At 38.6% G+C, this 23519-nt stretch overlaps 1 protein-coding gene across 1 annotated transcript in view; it reads left to right on the plus strand.

Annotated features, from left to right (window-relative positions):
* The window catches only part of LOC128657661 (macrophage receptor MARCO), a 201520-nt gene that overhangs the window by 48744 nt on the left and 129257 nt on the right, over positions 1-23519 (plus strand). Inside the window, exon 2 of the mRNA XM_053712049.1 lies at positions 569-670. Within this exon, the coding sequence (XP_053568024.1) occupies positions 569-670 (102 nt within the window). The remainder of the gene's footprint in view (positions 1-568; positions 671-23519) is intronic.

The raw sequence follows: 23519 nt of genomic DNA on the forward strand, positions 1-23519 counted from the left end.
TTCGGAATTTCTGTATGTGTGCTGTGTATTAGACTAGTATTATGTACTGTATATTAGATGTAACCCATAGCAGAGTGATATAACCTAATATACTGTACAATACTAGTGTAATCCATGGCCATCCAAATTTACCAAATAAATCCGAACTAATTCGGATTTATTCGGTAAATTCGGCAGTATTTTAATTCGGAAATTTGGATCAATCCGAATCTCCGAATTTGCAGAATTTTCCAAATTTCTGAATCGATCCAAACCGAATTGCACATATCTAATCATTTGTTTGATGCATTAAGAGGAAGTTATGCATGAAAGTAAATATATCAATCCCATGCCCCTTAAGGGGGTTGCACACTGAACACCAGGGGGGAAATTACATTTCTTGAGGAACACAGCTGTGCCCTGAGGACTGAGTACTAAATACAACTTTTTGTGTATTTCTGAGAGCATAGAAAGAGTGCTGGTCATCTGCCACTTCTTACAACTTTGCCATGTTTACAGGTATATGGCGCCCATTAGAGCTCTCAGTACAACTAAAGTACTGAGCCTGGTCTTTTCTTTTTTATTTCAGATATCAAACAAAAAGGAAATTCAAGGAGCAACCATCTGCTGATCTTTGGAGCAGTTTATATAATAGTACTGAGTGGAGTCACAGGATATTCAACATATAGAGGTAACTGTCAACATACATTAGTGGTATGTTGTATGGTATGTCCTATCACATAGTTAATTGGCTTGTAGAACATGTTGTGCACAAAACATGCAACCTTCTGCTCCCCATGCCCAAATACATTTCTATTCCTTTCTGTATCTATTATGTGGGTATAGAACTTAATGGTTGGATGACTAACAAAGACTGCCACAAAATCTCTATATTAAAGGTACAGTGTGGTCCCTCCACATATCCCCTAACTTATACCAAATAGTGCAGCCAACAAATATTCGAGGAAATTAATTTACCCAAATTATAGGAATAAAAACTTCATCCAAAATGTAACTTTCTTGGCTGCACAAGTCTAGCACACAGCTAGACTTGCAGAAATTAAGTTGGACCATGGTCGAGATGAGGAAGATTTATTCACTTGTAATGTAGGTATGAATTCAGTGAGTAGGAAAGGATTCTGTTCAGTTGGAAACGGTCAAAAATGGACAATTAATAACATATCAGAAGGGGGGGGACTGAAGTGGGAAAAATCTTGTCTCTGTCTTTAATAAAATCTAGATTATACATTCTAAAGTTAGGATAATCAGACTTTTATTACAAGACCATTGACTCCTATTTTGCAAAATTAAAGCAGTTAAGAAAATAAGTTAAGAGAGGCATGTTGAATGGGTCTGAAGTAAAATTGTTTAAAGATAGAATCTGAGGACCAATCAGCAGTATTTAAAATTTGTTGAAGAAGAGCTGATTTTAAAAGGTCCTTTGAAGCCACATAACCTCTGACTGAATGAGCTGAAAACAAAAGATCAATTCCAGCTTCTTTCATGACCCATTGAACCCACCTAGCAATAGAGGTAGAATTGATAGGCGCTTGGTTATTAGAAGGTTTTCTCAAAAGAAACTGTTCTGGATTCTTAAACTTTTAAGCATTTGACTACACAAAGGGAAGGTTCAGAAGAAAGGTAAGTATAGAAAATTGAAGTAGAGTCTTAGTTCTGTGAGAGAGAAAAAAGGTAATTCCTTCAGGAGAAAAACATTTAGCATCCCCGTCTAATGCTTTAACATCTGAAACTCCACGAAAAGAGATTTAGCAAAGAAGAGTAGCTATTTTGACAGAAAGCTGTTTGAGGGATAGAGAATAATTATCAGGCCAATATTTGAAAAGTGAGAAAATTAGATCAACATCCCAAAATAATTCATGCTTCTGGACTTGGGGATGCTTTAGTTTAATTGCTTTGAAAAGTCTACAGACTAAGGGGTGTTTGCCTATTGGAAAGTTGTTAATGAGATTATGTCTGGCTGATAAAACAGATTGTTAATAGATCTATAAGCTAGGCATGAGTCGAAGAGATAGGAAAGATAATGAATAATATTGCTTAAATCTGAAGAAAATGGACCCAGGTCTCTACGCAAGCACCAGTTAGACCATCTGGACCATGCAGAAAGTAGCATTTATGAGTACCTGGGGCCCAGGACTCTCGCATGAGCAATCTAGCTCCCTCCGAAAGGACTTGAAGAGTCCAGTGTCCCCTGATATCGTCCATGCCACTAGTCTGAGAGAACTTTGGAGAACTAGATTGTGATATTTGCCCTCCTGGTCTGTAAGAAGGTGAGGAAGATGAGGTAAGAGAATTTGAGTTTTGATGGACATTTCCAGGAGGGAGGGGTACCAAGTATGGGCTTGCCAAAGGGGGGGTTACTATTGTTAGAGATAAAAAGATCCCTGTGAATAATTGAAATTCTCCTCGGAATCATAGAAAAGGGGGGAAATGCATGCACTCCCTGAAGAGGCCAAGGATAAAGGAAAGCATCTTTCGATACCGGATGCCAACTGAAGTAAGGATGAATTTGGAAGTTGAGTCGAGATGCAAAGAGGTCTAAGCAAAAAGGACCCCTGAGGAATTGGAGAAAAAGAAAATGATTCCTATCCAATTTCCAATAGCTGGAATCTGATAGATTTCGAGATCCCCAATCTGCTGCTGAATTTGAATAACCTGGAATATATTCCGCCTTGGTGGAAATGTTCCTGTCTAGGCATAGGTGGATGAACTTCTTGGTAATGTTGGAAAGGTCTCTGGACTTCGTACCTCCAAGACGATTGAAATATTTAAACCACCGAAATTTTGTCCATATGCCGAAGAATGGAAACTGGAGAAGAAAGTTTGACAAAACTCTTGACTGCGAATGAACCGGCCAGAAGTTCTAAACAATTGATGTGAAAGTGTTTGTCTTCCAGAGTCCATTTGCATCTTGTGATAGCGGGACTGCAACGGGCTCCCTAACTTGAATGACTGACATCGAATTCTATGATTAAATCTGGAGGCTTGCCAAAGATAACTCTCCATTTCCAGACTTCCAAGTGGGAAAGCCACCAAGAGAGCTCCCCCTTGGCTTCTGCAGATAATGAGATAAGATGGGAATAAGAGAAACATTTCCTTAAATGAGAAATTTACAGTCTCTGAAGCTCACAATAATGTAGAGGGGCAGGGAAAAAAGCCTGAATAGAGGATGATAGTAATCACACTATTCTGGCTATTGTTCTGATGGGAACAGAATCTTTGGAGAGACTTTTAGAAATGTATTTTTTTATGTTCTTCGCCTTGTCTGAAGGTAGACTTAAGGTTAAGAAAACCGTACTTATTTGAAATCCTAAGAAAACTTGGGGCAAGGACAGATTTCTGTTTGTTGACAATGAAGCCTAGGGACTAATAAAGTTATTGTGGTAAGTGATTCTGAATGGAGAGAAAATTGTGATCCATAATTAGAATATGGTCTAAATAAATTATCAGACAAATACCATGAAGTCTCAGTGAAGATACGACTGGTTTGAGTCATTTGGTAAAAATCCAAGGGGCGGAGGACAGGTCGAATGAAAGACATGTGAAATTCCAGTATTGATCATCCCAGAGGAAGGTTAGGAATTTACAATGATTTTGGGCAATTGGAACTGTTAAATAAGTGTCTGTAAGGGGGGTGGAGCCTGGCCACGCAGGATGATGGCTGCTTGAAACCTGACTCTTAAGCCCCACACCCGATTTTAAATAAATAATAGAGCATTACCTAATATGATCTTTATATAAAACTTGGGCCCAAACTCAGTAACCTACGGGGTCACAATTTTAAAGCTAAACAAGCAGTAAATGAAACTTCGGAGCGGCTTGGACATTTGCGACCTAGGAGGTCCTAAGGCCTCGCTTGCCATTGCTGATTTGGGAGCTGTTTGTATACTTCCCGGGGCCGATACACTCGCTTACATGCTGCCGTAAGTGTCTCTACAGTTACTTGCCCACAATCGGAAGCGGACGGTGCAGCACAGATCTCCTGAATAGCTGGGCTGGTGTCGAACGGAGGCACAAAAGGAGCAAGCAAATTACCAGAGGAGACACAACCTATATAACTGGCACCAGAGTACCACATCAGATGTAAACAAGGGACTAAGCCTAAGAGAACATACCACAACTGCCAGTCAGACCCCAGTCGCCATCCCACGTGGGGCTGGATCCCATCGAGTCATGGTAAGACTGCACCAGATTATTGGCACACACCGACCCACTCATGCAGCTTGATACAGGCTGTCTTGATAGCTGCGGGTCCAAAGCACATCAAGCACCACCTACCTCAGGGACAGCACACACAGTGTGACCGCTGAGAAATAACAGCATATATCAGCATTTGCCTTCGCTGGCTTGCTCCTGTGGGGCCTGACCTTGTATATACACAGAGGGACTGACCAACTCAAATAAAGGCCCACAAAGCACACTTACAAGAGGTATATTACACCTCAGGCAGTTTGAATTAGGTAAAAAAACATGCATAGGCCTGAACCATGCCCAATAGGAAAAACAACAAAACAGATAAAGGCCCTAAAAACTCAAGCCTAGCTAATTACCTCAGACCAGCAACACTAAGTGCAGACGTGATGAGCATAGACCCATCTTCCCCCACATCCCTAGCACCTGTTGCAGGTCCCTCACAAGACTCACAGCAACAAGAACTCCTCACTAGAGAAGACCTTAATATTATTTCCTCAAAGGCTGACATCCACTCAGTGCTGGCTGAGATGAGAACACTGTTTGGGGACCTGAAAAAAGATTTCCATCAAGTTAGCCAGCAAGTTCAGACTCTTGAAACTAAACATGAGGCTATACAGATGCAGGTTACATGCAACTCCCAAAGAATTCAGGACCAGGAGGGGAACATACAGTTTTTATTGTCCAGAATAGAGGACTTTGATAACAGGGGGAGACGGAATAACATGCGGATTAGGAGTGTCCCCGAAACAATCACAAATAATATATTGGAGGGGTATCTTCAAGATGTATTCAGAACCATAAAAGGAACACCAAACTCATCTGATATTCCACTAGAAAGGGCCCACAGAGCTCTGCGGCCAAGACCATCCCCCAAAGCACCCCCCAGGGACATTATAATCAAATTCTTGAGCTACAAGGATAAGGACATAATATCTCAAAAAGCAAGAAACCTCAAGGAAGTGACACATGCAGGAATACCCTTACAAATCTTCTCGGATCTGAGCCAAATCACCTTACAAAAGAGAAGGGACCTTAAATTCATCACTAGTGAACTCCAGTTGCACAAAATTCAGTATAAATGGGGATTCCCAGTGTGTATCATAGCAACTCGAAATGGAACACAAGCTATCTACAGAACTTCACCTGATTTCTGCAAGGCATTGGAAATTGACGTTGTTACACCTGACAAGAGGACAACTCCCCAGCAGGATCATGACCCATAGGAGGACAGCTCCATTAAGTAACTGATAAATGTTGGAAAAACTATAAGCACTTGAAAAATTCTTGTCCAGGCAACCCTCCATGAGGAGCCCGATAAGTATAGTTTACACATATCCCTAAGTTATGTACAATACTGTTTTTTGTATTTTGGGCATAGGTGTGTTTGTTAATTGCAGTTAAGTTACAAAGCCTCTGATAAATCCCTAGCAGCAATACATGCAGCCTAGGTTAGCTAAACAGATGACAACTTATAGAGCATTCGAAATTGTTTGCCAAGGCAACCCTCCATGAGGAGCCCGATAAATATAGTTTACACATATTCCTAAGTTATGTACAATACTGTTTTTTGTTTTGTATTTTGTGTATAGATGTGTTTGTTAATTGTAGTTAAGTTATAAAGCTTCTGATTAATCCCTAGCAGCAATACACGCAGCCTAGGTTAGCTAAACAGATAATAACTTATAGAGCACTCGAACATTTTTGCCAAGATAATCCTCCACGAGGAGCCCGATAAGTATAGGTTACACGCATACCTAGGTTATGTACAATATTGTTTTATGTATTTTGTACAGGTGTGTTTGTTACTTGCAGTTAAGCCACAAAGCCTCTAATTAAACCCTAGCAGCAATAAATACAGCCTAGATAAGCTATACAGATAACAACTTATAGCCTACTTGAAATAATAATGTGCACCATTGAACCCAACCACCCCCTCCCCAGCTGTAGACTTAGCAATCCTTAAATAAGTCACTCGTCACAGGAAGCTGTCTGGCGCTGGGGATGTAACTTATAGAAGTAGACACAGCTAAGTACATAGACCTAGGGGGAATGAACACACCTCCATTAGGGTACCTATGGATAGTTTAATAGTGGACTGACTGCAGGCCTATAAGCTCACCCAACATCATATATGAGAGGCTGCTCAGTTATATATTGTCGTTAAAACTTTGTTTTTCCTCTTTTAATGTATGTTTATTGCTACCCCAATGACAGACCAAGTTATCCCATGTAATATGTTCTTCTTTTACATCTAAGATTCGCCTAAGTTTTTTCTTTTTCCTTAAAGTACCTGACAATTTTGGATAACAATGACATCTCACAATGTTCAGCATCAATCACTTCGTGTGTGGGGATACTGATCGCACACTTTCTCACTCTAACTTATTTCTTACTTACCTGTCACAACCAGGATAGGTTGTTCCTTTTTTGGACTTGACTATTTCTTCCTTATTTACGCTGTTGCGTTGGAACTTATTTCTGTTGACATAGTTCATTAGTCTCACCATCCCCCAACCTTCTGTCAGGGGTCCTAGATCAGACGTGACAGTTTCTTTTCCTTCTTATCCTACCTAACCTTCTCTAGACTTCTCCTCCTACCTCCCCTTTCTTACCTTTCTCTTTACTCTTCTCCCCCTTCTTGTCCCCCACTTTTTCCCCCTGTTTTCCCCCTCCCCCCTCCCTACAAGATGCCTTTACATAGTGTACACAATTTGACAGTGATGACCTTGAATACGAAAGGTCTTAACATCCCTGAAAAGAGATCACATTTGATTACAGATGCCATCAGATTACACTGTGACATAATATTTATTCAGGAAACCCATTTTAGAAAGGGCAAGGAACCCAAGTGGCCCAACCCAAAATTTCCTACCACCTTCTTCGCGTCAGGCAACACAAAAAAAAATGGGGTGGGAATACTGATAATAACTCCTCTCCCTTTTCCTTGACACACAGAGAACAGGACACGGAGGGAAGGTTTCTAATAATTGTAGGTACGCTACACAACAGAATGGTCACTCTAGTCAATGCCTACTCCCCAAATCAGCACCAAAACAAATTTATGACCTCACTTACAAACAAAATTCTTGAATTACGAAAGGGTGCACTGATTATCGGTGGCGACCTTAACCTCCCGTTAGATCCCCAATTAGACACATCTAGGGCCACAGCATCCACACCAAGGAAAATAATAAAACAATGTAACGCTAGACTTCCAGAACTAGCGGTCCACGACACATGGAGACTTCTACACCCAATAGAACGGGATTACACATTTTTCTAACATCCTCATGAGTTGTTCACTAGGATTGATTATATTTTCACAGACCAATCTACTCTAGCCTCAGTTACGTCCACTTAAATACTCCCAATGACATGGTCTGACCATGCTCCAGTGATCTGCCACATGAGGTAGCCTACCATCCCCGACTACCCCTTTATATGGAGATTTGACAACTTCATGCTAAACAACCAGATAATCAGAACCCAGGTAGAAAACAGACTCATGGAATACTTTCAACATAACAATATTATTGAAACACCTAAAAAATACAGTCTGGGAGGCACACAAATGTGTGCTAAGAGGAGAACTTATTAAACAGAGAGCCTTTCTCTCCAAACAAACTAGAACCAAATATACATATCTTTTATCCAAAATACATGATCTAGAGGTAAATCACAAAAAAACACCTACAGACCCTTTAATTAAAGCAGAGCTCCAGCACACAAGGGCAGAAATACAAAATTTACACTCTATAGAACATCGAACAAAGGCATTAAAACTGCAACAGAAATATTTTGAATTCAGGGATAAGCTCGGCAAATTACTAGTGAGGGCGTTGAAGAGGAAACAATTAAAATCACATATACACACAATTACCAACCAACACAATCATACGTGTGCTAATAGTCTGGCTATAGCAGAAGTATTACGTACATATTACCATAACCTATATAATATTCAGAGCACCAACAATACTCAAGTAGGAGGAGATAAACAACCATCGCAACATGATATTGACTCATATTTAGACTCCTTAGAACTGCCTTCACTATCGCATGAAGCGGCTGATGAGTTGGAAGCTCCCTTTTTGACAGCTGAAGTAGCTCACACTATCGATACATTGCCGGTTGACAAAAGTCCAGGCCCAGACGGCTTTAGCGACAAATATTATAACCTATTCAAACACATACTGTCACCACACTTGGCATCACTATTTAACTCAATAGGAGACACGCAGGAGTTCCCTCCTTCTATGTTATTAGCGTACATAACCACCATACCAAAACCTGTGAAACCAACAAATCGCCCAGAAAATTTTAGGACAATTTCACTTCTGAATTTCTGCCAAAATACTCTCAACCAGGCTAAACAAATTTCTACCAAAACTAATATCCCCTGACCAAGTGAGGTTTGTCCCTGGTCGAGAGGCCAGGGACAATACCATAAAGGTCACCCTTCTTGTGAACTACGCACAGTGCAACAATATTCCGTCTATACTCATATCCACAGACGCCGAGAAGGCCTTCGACAGGGTCAGCTGGACCTTTCTCAGAGCTACCCTGTCGAAACTGAACCTCGGACAACAGTTTATCAATAAGACTTATTCGTCACCTTCAGCGCAGGTTAAAATAAACAATATCCTGTCGAACCCCTTTCATATTAGCAACGGCACACGACAGGGGTGCCCGCTGTCACCCCTGTTGTTTGCACTGACGATAGAGGTGCTGGCTCAAAAAATCAGGGAGAATAAGAAAATTCTGGGGAGTAGGGTGGGAGACCAGGAGCACAAGCTGTCTTTGTACGCGGACAATGTTCTGCTGTCCATGTCGGATCCCCTGGCTTCACTTCCAGAAGTCCTGCGAGAGTTTGAGGAATATGGCAGAGTATCAAATTTCCACTTGAACCACAATAAATCAGAGATTCTAAACATAAACCTCCCCCAAACTGAACTGTGCCAATTTGCAGGTTTGTGCAAATTATGCATCCAGACTCATACACTCAGGTATCTGGGGGTTAACCTTACACCGAAAGTAGATACCCTCTTTGAGGCCAACTACGCACGCCTTCTCTCTTCGATTGTTTGTGATCTCTCCTCATGGAAAAAACTAAAAAGTCTCATGGTTAGGTAGAATTGGAATAATTAAAATGAATGTTCTCCCCCGAGTCCTAAATTACCTACAGGCTCTTCCAATCCCCTTCCCAACATACTATCTACAAAAATTACAGGGCACAATAGAAGAATTCATTTGGGGGGTGTAAAGCCTAGGATCGTAAGGGGTACACAAACAAAAGAAAGGGGTGGATTGGGAGTCCCTAACCTTTCCACGTATAAGAAAGCCATAAATCTTCAGCACCAGGTAGAATGGAGCATTAATTCAACGGATAAGACATGGGTTCAGGTAGGGAGGGCAATATTAGTAGTTCATAATACAGGATCATTGACCAGACCCAAACTTATTGGCTAATACCCATTTCTGCGAGAATTCTTCTTACAATGGGACAAAACATTAACAGAATTTCCTCATGTTTCTTCAAATCCCTCTCCCTTGTCCTCCTTCACTCATAATCCAGATATACCTTTCACAAACACACATCATATTAATCTTAATAAAACTCAATTGGAACATACAACATTCTATAGATTACTAACTGACAGGAAACTCAAAAGTAGAGAAGAGCTGGAACGATGCGGCCTTGAGATCCCTTGGTACTTTTGCGCACAACTCCAACACTACTTACAAAGACACAAAAGATCAGAAAGCTTAACAAGACAACTTACCCTGTTGGAAACACTATGCTTATTACCTCGCACTCCATGTCACCTTATATCTATGATGTACCGCTTGCTAACCTCACATAAAGAAACACCTCTGCCGTCCTACACAAGACGGTGGAATAGAGAGTTGGTACCTCCTCCTACAGATAAGGATTGGTTGAGGATATTCCAAAACCATAGTAAAGCCTCAGTTTCTGCCAGACTCCTTGAGTCTAATTACAAATTCCTCTCTCTGTGGTACCTCACACCAGATAAAATAAAAAAGGTATATAAACAAACAGACGGGAGATGCTGGAGGGGCTGTGGGGAACAGGGAACACACTCCCACATTTGGTGGCACTGTGAAGTAATAAAACCATTCTGGCAGGGAGTCTTGGACATAATAGACTCTAAGTTACAAATTACGTTAGCAAGGCAACCTGGCCTCCTACTTTTTCATGTTCTTCCTAAACTTACAGACAAACCCAAAAAACACCTAATATACATTATGCTCAACACTGCCAAATCCCTCATTCCCAAATTTTGGAAATCTATAAATGTCTCTACACTCATCAATTGGAAAAATCAAGTAGACCGACATCTACAATTGGAACGATTCAGATACATGAGAGATGACAAAATTGAAATCCACGAATACATGCAGAAAATCTGGAATCCCTCAGACACATAACATCACAAACACAAAACCCTAGGGTCATCACATGTCCTATGTCACTATCTGATCATCCTCTTCTCCCTTCCCCCCCTTTTTTTTCTTTCCTCTCTTCTTCTTCCTTCCCTCCTTCTCCTCTCTTCCCTTATATGACTGCACCCCTCCCCTTCTCCTTCTTACTCCTATTTTCTTATCTACACTTAAGGTTATAAACAACTGTCATGCGTCATATTTTCAGTTCTTTTACCAGAGACTCTTAAAACAGTAAATTCCATATCTTGTTAATGCATTTCATTTTCTGATGTAATGTTTACATTTTTTTTATTATTTTTTTAACAAAATTTTTTATTGAGATTGTTAACAAGTATACCATTTAACAAAACATGTCCATCATCAGAAAATATACATAGTACAGGGTGAATACTGTAATTGATTAAATATACAATATACAAACCGCTTGTAGGCTTTGCATCACAATGGTAGGGAAGAAAATTAGCTGTAAAATAAGTAGTTAACAGTTGTGTCTGATGGGATGGCAAGCTATGATTATGTTCTAGGATGTAATAAGAGGGTTTTGGATTGTAGATTTGACATCATCGGCGAATAAAAGATATAACTTTTAGAACGTTATGAAGCTTAGTTTTGGAGAAAATATAGGTCAGTAGGTTTTAATTAATGTTTATTAACTTTAATATGTTAGTTGTTTAGCTTAAAAATTATAACAGAAAGTAATCCTTTAAGACGTAGGGGTGGCACCCGGGAAAGTGGCCTCAACCTTTTCGGGCCCTGTCAGGGAAATTCTAGTGTGATATACTGAAATCTTTACTTTCGCCTAGATTACGTTTTTTGTCGGTAAGGCTGTGCAGCGCTAATGAGCAGTTTTCCCTCACCGCTCACCTACAGACAACGCTGGTTTTATGGGTTTTTACAAACCCGGTGTTAGCCACAAAAAAGCGAGCGTAGAGCAAAATTTAGCTCCACATCTCACCTCAATACCAGCGCTTCTTATGTTAGCGGTGAGCAGGTAAAACGTGCTTGTGCACGATTTCCCCATACGAATCAATGGGGGAGAGCCAGCTGAAAAAAACCTAACACCTTCAAAAAAAGCAGCGTAAAGCTCCTAACGCAGCCCCATTAATTCCTATGGGGAAACACATTTTATGTCTACACATAACACCCTAACATGAACCCTGAGTCTAAACACCCCTAATCTTACACTTATTAACCCCTAATCTGCCACCCCCGACATCGCCGACACCTGCATTATATTATTAACCCCTAATCTGCCGCTCCGGACATCGCCGCCACCTACATTATACTTATGAACCCCTAATCTGCTGCCCCCAACATCGCCGACACCTACATTATATTTCTTAACCCCTAATCTGCCGCCCCAACGTCACCGCCACTATATTAAAGTTATTAACCCCTAAATCTAAGTCTAACCCTAACCCTAACACCCCCCTAACTTAAATATAATTTAAATAAATCTAAATAAAATTACTATCATTAACTAAATTATTCCTATTTAAAATGAAATACTTACCTGTAAAATAAACCCTAAGCTAGCTACAATATAACTAATAGTTACATTGTAGCTATTTTAGGATTTATTTTTATTTTACAGACAACTTTGTATTTATTTTAACTAGGTAGAATAGTTATTAAATAGTGATTAACTATTTAAAAGCTACCTAGTTAAAATAAATTCAAATTTACCTATAAAATAAATCCTAACCTAAGTTACAATTACACCTAACACTACACTATAATTAAATTAATTATCTAAACTAACTACAATTAAATACAATTTTAAAAAAATTATCTAAAGTACGAAACCCCCCCAATAAATTACAGAAAATAATAAAATAATTACAAGTTTTTTAAACTAATTACACCTAATCTAATCCCCCTAATAAAATAAAAAAGCCCCCCAAAATAATAAAAATCCCTACCCTATACTAAATTACAATACCCCCCCAACATTAAAACCCACCACCCACACACCCAACCCTGCTCTAAAACCCACCCAATCCCCCCTTAATAAAACCTAACATTAACCACTTGAAGATCACCTTACCTTGAGAGGTCTTCACCCAGCCAGGCCGAATAGGATTTTTTCTACCTTAATTCCGATTGGCTAATAGAATTCTATCAGCCTATCGGAATTCAAGGGACGTAATCTTGGATGACGTCATTTAAAGGAACCTTCATTCTTCAGTTGGACTTCGTTTGAAGAGGATGCTCTGTGTCGGATGTCTTGAAGATGGACCCGCTCCGTGCCGTATGGATGAAGATAGAAGATGCCTCCTGGATGAAGATTTCTGCCCGTCTGGAGGACCTCTTCTGGCCGGCTTCGATGAAGACTTCTGCCTGTCTGGAGGACCACTTCGCCCGGCTTCGTTGAGGACTTTGGCCCGGCTGGGTGAAGACTTCTCAAGGTATGGTGATCTTCAAGGGGTTAGTGTTAGGTTTTATTAAGGGGGGATTGGGTGGGTTTTAGAGTAGGATTGGGTTTGTGGGTAGTGGGTTTTAATGTTGGGGGGGTATTGTACTTTTTTTTTACAGGTAATAGAGCTGATTACTTTGGGGCAATGCCCCTCAAAAGGCCCTTTTAAGGGCTATTTGTAATTTAGTGTAGGGTAGGGCTTTTTTTTTTTTTTTATTTTATTAGTTGGATTAGATTAGCTGTAATTAGTTTAAAAAACTTGTAATTATTTTATTATTTTCTGCAATTTAGTGTGTTTTTTTTCCGTACTTTAGATAATTTTTTAAAATTGTATTTTATTGTATTTAGTTTAGGTAATTAATTTAATTATAGTGTAGTGTTAGGTGTAATTGTAACTTAGGTTAGGATTTATTTTACAGGTAAATGTGTCTTTATTTTAACTAGGAAGCTATTAAATAGTTAATAACTATTTAGTAACTATTGTACCTAGTTAAAATAAACACAAAGTTGCCTGTAAAATAAAAATAAACCCTAAAATAGATACAATGTAACTATTAGTTATATTGTAACTATCTTAGGGTTTATTTTATCGGTAAGCATTTAGTTTTAAATAGGAATAATTTAGTGAATTGTAGTAATTTTATTTAGATTTATTTAAATTATATTTAAGTTAGGGGAGTTAGGGTTAGACTTAGATTTAGGGGTTAATAACTTTAATATAGTTGCAACGACATTGATAAATGTAGGTAGGTGTTGGCGATGTTAGGGACGGCAGATTAGGGGTTAATAAAATTAAACTAGTGTTTGCGATGCGGGGGCGGCGGTTTAGGGGTTAATATATTTTTTATAGTGGCGGTGATGTCTGGTTCGGCAGATTAGGGGTTAAACATTTTTATTTAGTGTTTGCGATGTGGGGGGGGGGCCTCGGTTTATGGGTTAATAGGTAGTTTATGGGTGTTAGTGTACTTTTTTTTTTTTTTTTTTTTTTAATATTTTTATTGAGGTAAATAATAAAACAATACAGAGCATAGTAACCACAGACATAGGCCCTTAACCCGCAAGGGTAATTGTCAAAAGTATATAACAGCATATACAGTAAGCATGACATGCCATATTTTGAATCATTAATGAAAACTTACATTTCAAAAACAATAAGTGTTACAGAACAAATAGTCAAAGATAATGTGTAAAATTGTAATGCTTCCTGTGTGGTTAAAAGAACAGAAAAACTGACCTCAAGTTTTTTGGATTAACAACCTATAGGGCCCTTTTTGGGTCCTCCAGACTATAAACATATACGTATATTATAGAAAAGTATATCAAACATAACTATAATGAAGAACTCTTATGTAGTTTTTAGGGGGTCATCGATGGGATCTGTGTCCCTTAGCTTAATAAATAAGCTCCAAAAAGGGGGGGGGGGCGGAGCCTAGTAATATAAAAACCAACTAAAAACAAAGAGTATAAGATAGTAGAGTTGGACCTGGACTAGTACTAGGAGTGTATGTAGGGCTGGGCGAATTTCATCCAAAATCTATACTACATCTATATTAACATTTAATTCTCCCCCAAGCAGGAGAGTCTGACCCTAGGTAAATTATTAAGCTCAGTATTAGTTAGAAGGCAGGCATGTAAACACTTAGAAAATAAGCTCCCTGGGGGGGCGGGCGGGTTCCATTAATATATTTATTAGATGAGAAAATATGTACTAGCGTGAGTATAGCAAACATATACTTGGGTATTATGTCCTATATGGCCAGAGAATAATGTTTCAGAGGCAGAAAAATAGATAATATAACTACTGCCGTGTTCTAGGGGGTACGGTTTCCTGCGCTTGCCAAGTAAGCCATGTGTGCGGGAGGGGAATTAACCTTGTGGAGTAATATCAGTGGAGGCAATACCGTCCAGTTAGTTAAGGGTCAAAATATAACCTATTAAAATGGTCCTTGTGTTATGAGTCTATCTTAAACAGTAAGTGCTATATCCATTTAAACCCCTCAGTATACATAATTTACCTTATGTCCAGATTGTAGTAAGTACATACAAGGAAAAAGTGGATCAAATAAAATAGGGGTCATCATAATACCCCTTATTAACCTTATATGATCAATAACAACAGTGGACAGGATCATACCGTATTATATTATTCATACGAGGAGACAATTATCATCTCTCCTTTGTTTCATAAAAAACTATAATCGCTACTGGGATTACAAAATACTTCCAGAAGGGCTACAGGAGTACCAATATAGATTAATATGTAAAGGTATCTTTTAGGGCAAGAAGAAATCAAAACAGTATAGGACTCCCTCCTCAAAATTATGGTTATGATCTATGCTGCGCCATCTCGGCCGCTGACGGCACAGCAAAACAACCACTACTTATAGGAGTCTCAGCATAGCTATGATAGCCCTCTCCAACACTGCAAGTGCGTATAATCATATTATCTATAGTGACAAGCAAATAGGTACATTATATTACGACATGTAGGATATGTGAGCTAATAAAATATATATTTTCAGCCATCAATAATAATGAGCTAAAGATAGTCTTATTTCTCTTCTTTGTAAAGAATATAACTTGACAAATAGAATATTTCTAGCATAGGAAGTAATATATAAAAGAGTACAAACATGTTACAAAAGGGGAATAACTGCTTAGAAATAAGTTTAACTATTTGTTTAAATTTATAACTGGTTGTACCATAGAGATTACAGGTCATCAGATATAGTATAATACATACAGAAAAAAACAAAACACTCTAATAAACCATCAACCTGTAGTCTAGAGATAGTTGTCATCAAAAGGGGTAATGGGAATGAAATAGTTTGCAGTTTGAACATTTCAAACATAATGGGAGTCACATCTATACCTGCAAATAGAATAGCGAGGTTCTTAACATATTTTGTATAATAATATAAACTGTAATAAGTGGGAATAAGCAGATATTAAAATATTCACACATGAAAAAGCAACTTTTTTCTCTTTTTCTCTCTCAATGTGCATAACAGTCAGACAGCAGTGGAATATACTCCTAAATATAGTATAAAGCTGCTTCATTTATTTCAGATATCTTAAGTGTATGAGGTGACAGTACCTAAGCCAACCCCCCATATATAGACATCTGACTAACTAGTAAACCCAGTGTTATGATTATATTTAGCTATACATCTGAAGGGTACTGGATTTCGGCTAATGTGTCTAGAAGTGAGCATAGCTCCATATTGAGTTATATATAATTACATATAAGCCTATTACAAATAACCAAAAATTATATCTCACCAAGTATAACCTTGCAGATTAAAAAATAAAGAATCCAGGCATAATACATACCACAGTATATACCAGGTACTGGCTCAAGATGCCTGGGGGTATTTCTGAGGGTCCCAAAACTGGTCTAAATCTATACTTATAATATGTGACTATATATAGCAAATCTGAATTTCCAGGACAATAAGTCTAGAGGAAAATAAAAGTAATTACACAGTGACTTTGGCTGCCAGACCACATAAATTTGCCGTGTAGATCAGGCTGTAACTGGACTTTGACTCCCCTCTAGTGGTGGTAAACGGTAATAACAGCTTGTATCAGGACATTTTATATTTAGGATTTACAGTAATCTCGCCGCAACTGAGGGAGAGGCAGGAAAGGCAAGAAAAAAAAAAAAAAACTAACTGATAGCATAGTAGGAGGGTGAGCTTATACATTGTGTGGATTGATAGTCTACCACCTTAGGCTACCAAAAAAGTCTAACAGGACGATGACTAGAAAAAAAATAAAATAAAATAAAAAAAAAAAAAAAAATAATAGAAGCATGAACTAATATAGGAATAAAGAAAACTATAAAACAGAACACTTAATCCAACATTTTTGTCAAATAGTTATATATCGCCTATAGGAGTTGTTGCATGGTACATTTATATAAATATATACATTTTTCCATTCAGGCTGGTTAATCTGCATGTAGTACCTAATTGGCAGTTCGTTATGTTTCAGTCCAAGTATTAGATGGGATTGCACATATATCTAAATTGCAGCTGTCCTTATGAATTTGTAGAATCCCTATATAGCGGGTTATAGTGACTTAACCCACCCCTGCTCTCCAGATCTTCAAACCTAGCACAGAGCCAGAACAAATCCCATGCTGCTGTATCTTATCAAGCAAGTGGACTGGGGTTTCTGTGATCTCGCTCAGTCTCAAGCACAACACACTCCAATTGCAGCACTTATCCTCACGATCACCCAACTTAGCTTCCACTACTGCAGTGCTGGTCTCTGCATGGCTTGCCCTATGGCCACGTGGTGGTAGACTTAATACACTCTGCTGGGGTTCAGCTGCATCTCCCGGAAAACAAGTAAATAAAGGAATGACAAAGTCTTCTAGGTTGTATGAGTCAGAAGCTGAGCCTTGTCCACAACTCTGAGAAATCACTCGAGAACCCTGGGTACGCACCTCTCTCTCCCTGTTTGCCGCATCAGGCACAAGAATATCCTCCAGACCGGCACACTGCCGGATGTTAGCCAGCTCCTGCAGCAGCGATTCCTCGAAGTCTACAAAGAGGGCAATAAGCCTTGTAGAAAGATCTTCCATGATAGAGCTTATCGTAGCTTCTCCCATAAATATGGGTGTGGGGGGAAACAGCAGCCTAGGCTCCAAAGTTAGCTAGATAGAACTATAAAAGATGCTATGACTTCAGCTATGGCGCAGTATGTCAGCCTCCTCAGGGCCACACTGAATAACATAGGTCAGGAACGGAGTCACAACAAAAGCTCACAAACGAATTAGATATACTCCTGGGCAGATTTGTCATAGGTAGTTCCAATATAGAGTAGAATTTTCTCAGAAATATATAATTAAATACTTGTAAACTAGAAATGATGGAAGAGCTCCTGCAATGCACGTCCTGCCGATCCAGCGGTTAGCTCCGCCCCCCGGGTGTTAGTGTACTTTTTAGCACTTTATTTAAGAGTTTTATGTTACGGCGTTAGCCCATAAAACTCTTAACTACTGACTTTTAAATGCGGTACCAGTCTTGACAGGAGAGGCTGTACCGCTCACTTTTTGTCAGACTCGTAATACTGGCATTTTGCAAGTACCATAGAAAATACGCAATTGACGTAAGTGGATTTGCGGTATTTTCACGTCTGACAAAAAAAGTGAGTGGTAAGCCTGTCATTTCAAGACTCGTAATACCAGCGTTAGGACCTCTTAACGCTGCTTTTAACCCTAACGCACAACTCGTAATCTAGGTGTTTGTTTAAGTTAGAAAAAGTATTCACATATAGGTTCAAATATTTAAGAAAAGAGTTGCCAAAAAGGGGACCATTATTATCTGTGGCCAGTTCATTTGAGGCAAAGTCACAGATTTTTGGATCTATTGCATAAAATATTTAACAGAAATGTTGGTGAAAAGTTTTTGAAAAACATTCTCTGACAGAAAAAAATATATAAAAATTTTTTATCTGAGTAAATTCCTAAAGGGATCAAAAGAGGGAGCCAAAAGATTAAATATAATGGTGGAAACAATAAAATGAAAAAGATATACTGTTGTAAGTGGCAGAAAAATGTACAATGTACCAACAATTTACCTGAGAGGGACCAACGCGATGAAAAGGCGTGCCGGAGCTGAGGGGAAGGAGGTGGCACGCTAGAGAGCAGAAAAAAGAGAAAAACACTGCCCACAAAATGGCGACAGGACAGCGAGTTCCGCATAGGGAAAGAGAGAAAAGGAAGCAGATGAAAGGAAATTCTTCAGAATAGGTGATAAAGGGTAAGAGGGAGGAGGGGAATTAAAGGGAAGGCACCATGAAGCGAGGGAAAGAGCCGTGGGAAGAAAAGGGAAAGTGACAAAATAAATGCACTACGAAAAAATATGAAGAGAAGGAAGCAAATACACAGCAAATGGAAGTTAGGATATGAAGAGTTAGACTTTACTTTGTTTAAGTTAGAAAAAGTATTTACATATAGGTTCAAATCTTTAAGAAAAGAGTCGCCAAAAAGGAGACCTTTGTTATCTGTGGCCAGTTCATTTGAGGCAAAGTCACAGTTTTTTTTATCTATTGCGTAAAATATTTAAGAGAAAAGTTGGTGAAAAGTTTTTCAAAAAAATACTCTGAGAGAAAAAAATATAAAAAATGTTATCTGAGTAAATTCCTAAAGGGATCACTAGAGGGAGCCAAAAGATTAAATATAATGGTGGAAACAATTAAAAAGAAAAAGATATACTGATGTAAGTGGCAGAAAAATTGACAATGTAGCAACAATTCCCCTGAGAAGGATCGGATCGATGAAAAGACATGTCGGAGCTGAGGGGAAGGCGATGGCATGCTAGAGAGAGAAAAAAGAGAATGACACTGCCCACAAAATGGAAATGGGACAGCGAGTGCCACATAGGGAAAGAGAGAAAAGGAAGCAGGTGAAAGGAAATTCTTCAGAAAAGGTGATAAAAGGTAAGCGGGAGGAGCGGAATTAAAGGGAAGGCACCATGAAGGGAGGGAAAGAGTCGTGGGAAGAAAAGGGAAGTGACAAAATAAATGCACTACGAAAAAATATGAAGAGAAGGAAGCAAATAGACAGCAAATGGAAGTTAGGATATGAAGAGTTATAAAAATCTGAAAATATATAATTTATTAAAAAAAATAAGAGCAAAAAAACTGTGTAAATGCAGGAGGTAAATTTGCAATACTTATCTCTGAGATGAGCAGTTAAAGAAAGAGGAGGTTTAGCTGTGTATTGGTTGGTTTATGGACACTACTCTTACTCTGATTGGTCACTTGTTACTTGGTGCTATACATTAGCCTATTCTTTGGCTATTTATTGCTGTTATTTGTTTTCTATTCTGTTTTAATATTATTGTATCTTTATTGTGCTTTGTTTATAACTTTGAAGATGCTGCACTTGAGTAGTAAAAGAAAGAATGCAAAATAGGAATCTCTGGTCTTGTAATTTTTCATTAAGAAAGGGCAAAAGTGCTCAGGGCTCAAAAAAGTAATGATATGACCCTGGTGCAGTGTGGGTAAGTATACCATCAAGCCAGCAAGTGGGGAATAAAATTAACAAGCCTGGAACCTGCTGATCCTGACTACAGATTAAAAACATATTATACAGCCATCCTGTTATGTTATAAGGCCATCCTCAATACTGAATTAATAAGTCATTGTATTATACTTTCACATGGCTAGTGCACATTTTGCTTCCATAAAGGAAAATCCCATTTCTTATAGTTTTTCATATGTTTAACAAGATTTTGACATTATAACTAAATTAAAATGGATAAAATGGCTTAGAAAATGAATTTAAAGTGATGGTAAACTCACTATAATGACAATGTTATTTCCTAAAGCTTTTATTACACATATACTTTGTATACTCTAATTTCTTTACTAATCAATGTTTAAGACAGAGTAAATTACTTTTTTTATTTGCAGGATTGCCTGTCCCTGGCCGCCTCCGTGTAAAAAATACTGATTGTGAAATTTGATTGACATATGGCACATCCAATAGCAGATGCACCATACGCCCTATGTATTTGATCTTCAGCACGCTCCCGTGCCGCTGCTTTGAGGGCTCTGAATTAGCAATGCACACTGCGCAAGTGCAGTTATCAGATGAGCTGACAGCGGCCTCATGTAAACAAACTGTTATGTGAGGGATATGCACATCTATATGTGAGGGATATGCACATCTATATGTGAGGGATATGCACATCTATATGTGAGGGATATGCAGCTTTGGTGCAGCTTTGGAGGATTGTGTGAGATCTCGTGTTTTTTTAAAGCAAAAAGTTATCAGGCACTGAAGAATTATAGGAAGTGAAATATCCCCTATTTATAGTGTTCTAGATTGTGAAGAGTATTTACTAATTATCAAGGGGTGTGACATCTATATGTGAGGGATATGCAGTTATTCCCACTATGAGCTTAGCTTTGATCCTACCACAAGGCATGCCCGGACAATGCATAACCTGCACCAAGCTAAACAAGCCGCACTCACCGTTTGTTCTACCTCCCTGAGCGGGAGAGCTGCGTCTGTTATCAGACGAGCCGACAGCGGCCTCATGTAAACAGTCTGTTTACATGAGGCCGCTGTCGGCTCATCTGATAACTGCACTTGCGCAGTGTGCATTGCTAATTCAGAGCCCTCAAAGCAGCGGCACGGGAGCGTGCTGAAGATCAAATACATAGGACGTATGGTGCATCTGCTATTGGATGCACCATATGTCAATCAAATTTCACAATCAGTATTTTTTACACGGAGGCGGCCAGGGACAGGCAATCCTGCAAATAAAAAAAGTAATTTACTCTGTCTTAAACATTGATTAGTAAAGAAATAAGAATATACAAGGTATATTTGAAATAAAAGCTTTAGGAAATAGCATTGTCATTATAGTGAGTTTACCATCACTTTAAAAAAAAATCTAAGCTTTGGAAAGCTGATACAGCTAGATATTGCATTTTCTACAACAAGCTGCTCTGTTACATGTCTGCTTGTTGCCTGGGGAGTCTGAAGAACAAGCGCATACCTGCACACTGCTTCATGCAATGAGGATCACTCTGCACATGCACTTTATGATGCAAAAACTAACAGAAAAAAGAGAACTTTGGAAGGATAGACAGAGTGTCTGGATTATGGCCTGAATATCTTGTGCTTACATTTTTCATGTTTTTACATTTAATTGATGTCTTTAGTATCATCATCATGGGGCCATCTCCATTGTTGCCATAGATAGGTGGCTGATAACATTATTGTTTATCCCATGAATGTTACCGGTTGATCTGTGGGTATTTAGCGCTAGATTACAAGTGGGGCAGTATTTGCGTTTTTACTATAACTAGCGTTTTCATTTTTGCGCTAGTCGGATTGCACTGGTATTACAAGTTGAAAGTAAACTGTTTTTTCTCCAGCGGTAACTCAAATAGTACTTAAAGTCAAAATTCAAAAATCTTGATCGTTTTTTCCCATTCCACATAGAAGTCAATGTAGAAAAAAGTTAGAAAAAAAACCCCACTCTCTCGCACAAACACCATGACATATTCTCATTAGCGTTAACCTGACATGAAAATATGAATATTTCATATTTCAATGTTCTTTACGTAACGGAATATGTTCTATTTATTTCTAATTAAATATTTCTACATCTATCTGATGGGTTTAAAAAAAAAACAAAAAAAAAACATATACAGTATGTAGATATATATATATATATATATATATATATTTATATATATATATATATATATATATATACACACATATACATACATGTTTAGCAATGTATCTGTATGTATCTCTATGTTAAAGTACTTTGGTGGCTTTTTTTTCTAACACCCGAGATCTCACGTCTTTAAGCCCTTATATTTTTTTTTGTGAAATATTTTTTGGAATACTTTTTATTAGATACTGTTTTTAACAGTGTAACTGTACTTTGTAATGTATTTTTAATCTGTTTTGTGCAATTTTTTAGTTTCGTAAAACAGTTAACCACAACACTGACGGCTAGATTTAGAGTTTTGTTGGTAAGGACCCGCGTAGCTAACGCCGGCTTTTTTCTGGCCGCACCATAAAAATAACTCTGGTATTGAGAGTCCACATAAAGGCTGCGTTAGGCTCCAAAAAAGGAGCGTAGAGCATATTTAACGCAGCTTCAACTCTCGATACCAGAGTTGCTTACCGACGCGGCCAGCCTCAAAAACGTGCTCGTGCACGATTCCCCCATAGGAAACAATGGGGCTGTTTGAGCTGAAAAAAAACCTAACACCTGCAAAAAAGCCGCGTTCAGCTCCTAACGCAGCCCCATTGTTTGCTATGCGGAAACACTTCCTACGTCTGCACCTAACACCCTAACATGTACCCCGAGTCTAAACACCCCTAGCCTTACACTTATTAACCCCTAATCTGCCGCCCCTGCTATCGCTGACCCCTGCATATTATTATTAACCCCTAATCTGCCGCTCCGTAAACCGCCGCTACTTACATTATCCCTATGTACCCCTAATCTGCTGCCCCTAACACCGCCGACCCCTATATTATATTTATTAACCCCTAATCTGCCCCCCACAACGTCGCCTCCACCTACCTGCACTTATTAACCCCTAATCTGCCGACTGGACCTGAGCGCTACTATAATAAAGTTATTAACCCCTAATCCGCCTCACTAACCCTATAATAAATAGTATTAACCCCTAATCTGCCCTCCCTAACATCGCCGACACCTAACTTCAATTATTAACCCCTAATCTGCCGACTGGAGCTCACCGCTATTCTAATAAATGTATTAACCCCTAAAGCTAAGTCTAACCCTAACACTAACACCCCCCTAAGTTAAATATAATTTACATCTAACGAAATTAATTATCTCTTATTAAATAAATTATTCCTATTTAAAGCTAAATACTTACCTGTAAAATAAATCATAATATAGCTACACTATAAATTATAATTATATTA

Source organism: Bombina bombina, chromosome 1, assembly GCF_027579735.1.
Source record: "Bombina bombina isolate aBomBom1 chromosome 1, aBomBom1.pri, whole genome shotgun sequence".
Classification (NCBI taxonomy): Eukaryota; Metazoa; Chordata; class Amphibia; order Anura; family Bombinatoridae; genus Bombina; species Bombina bombina.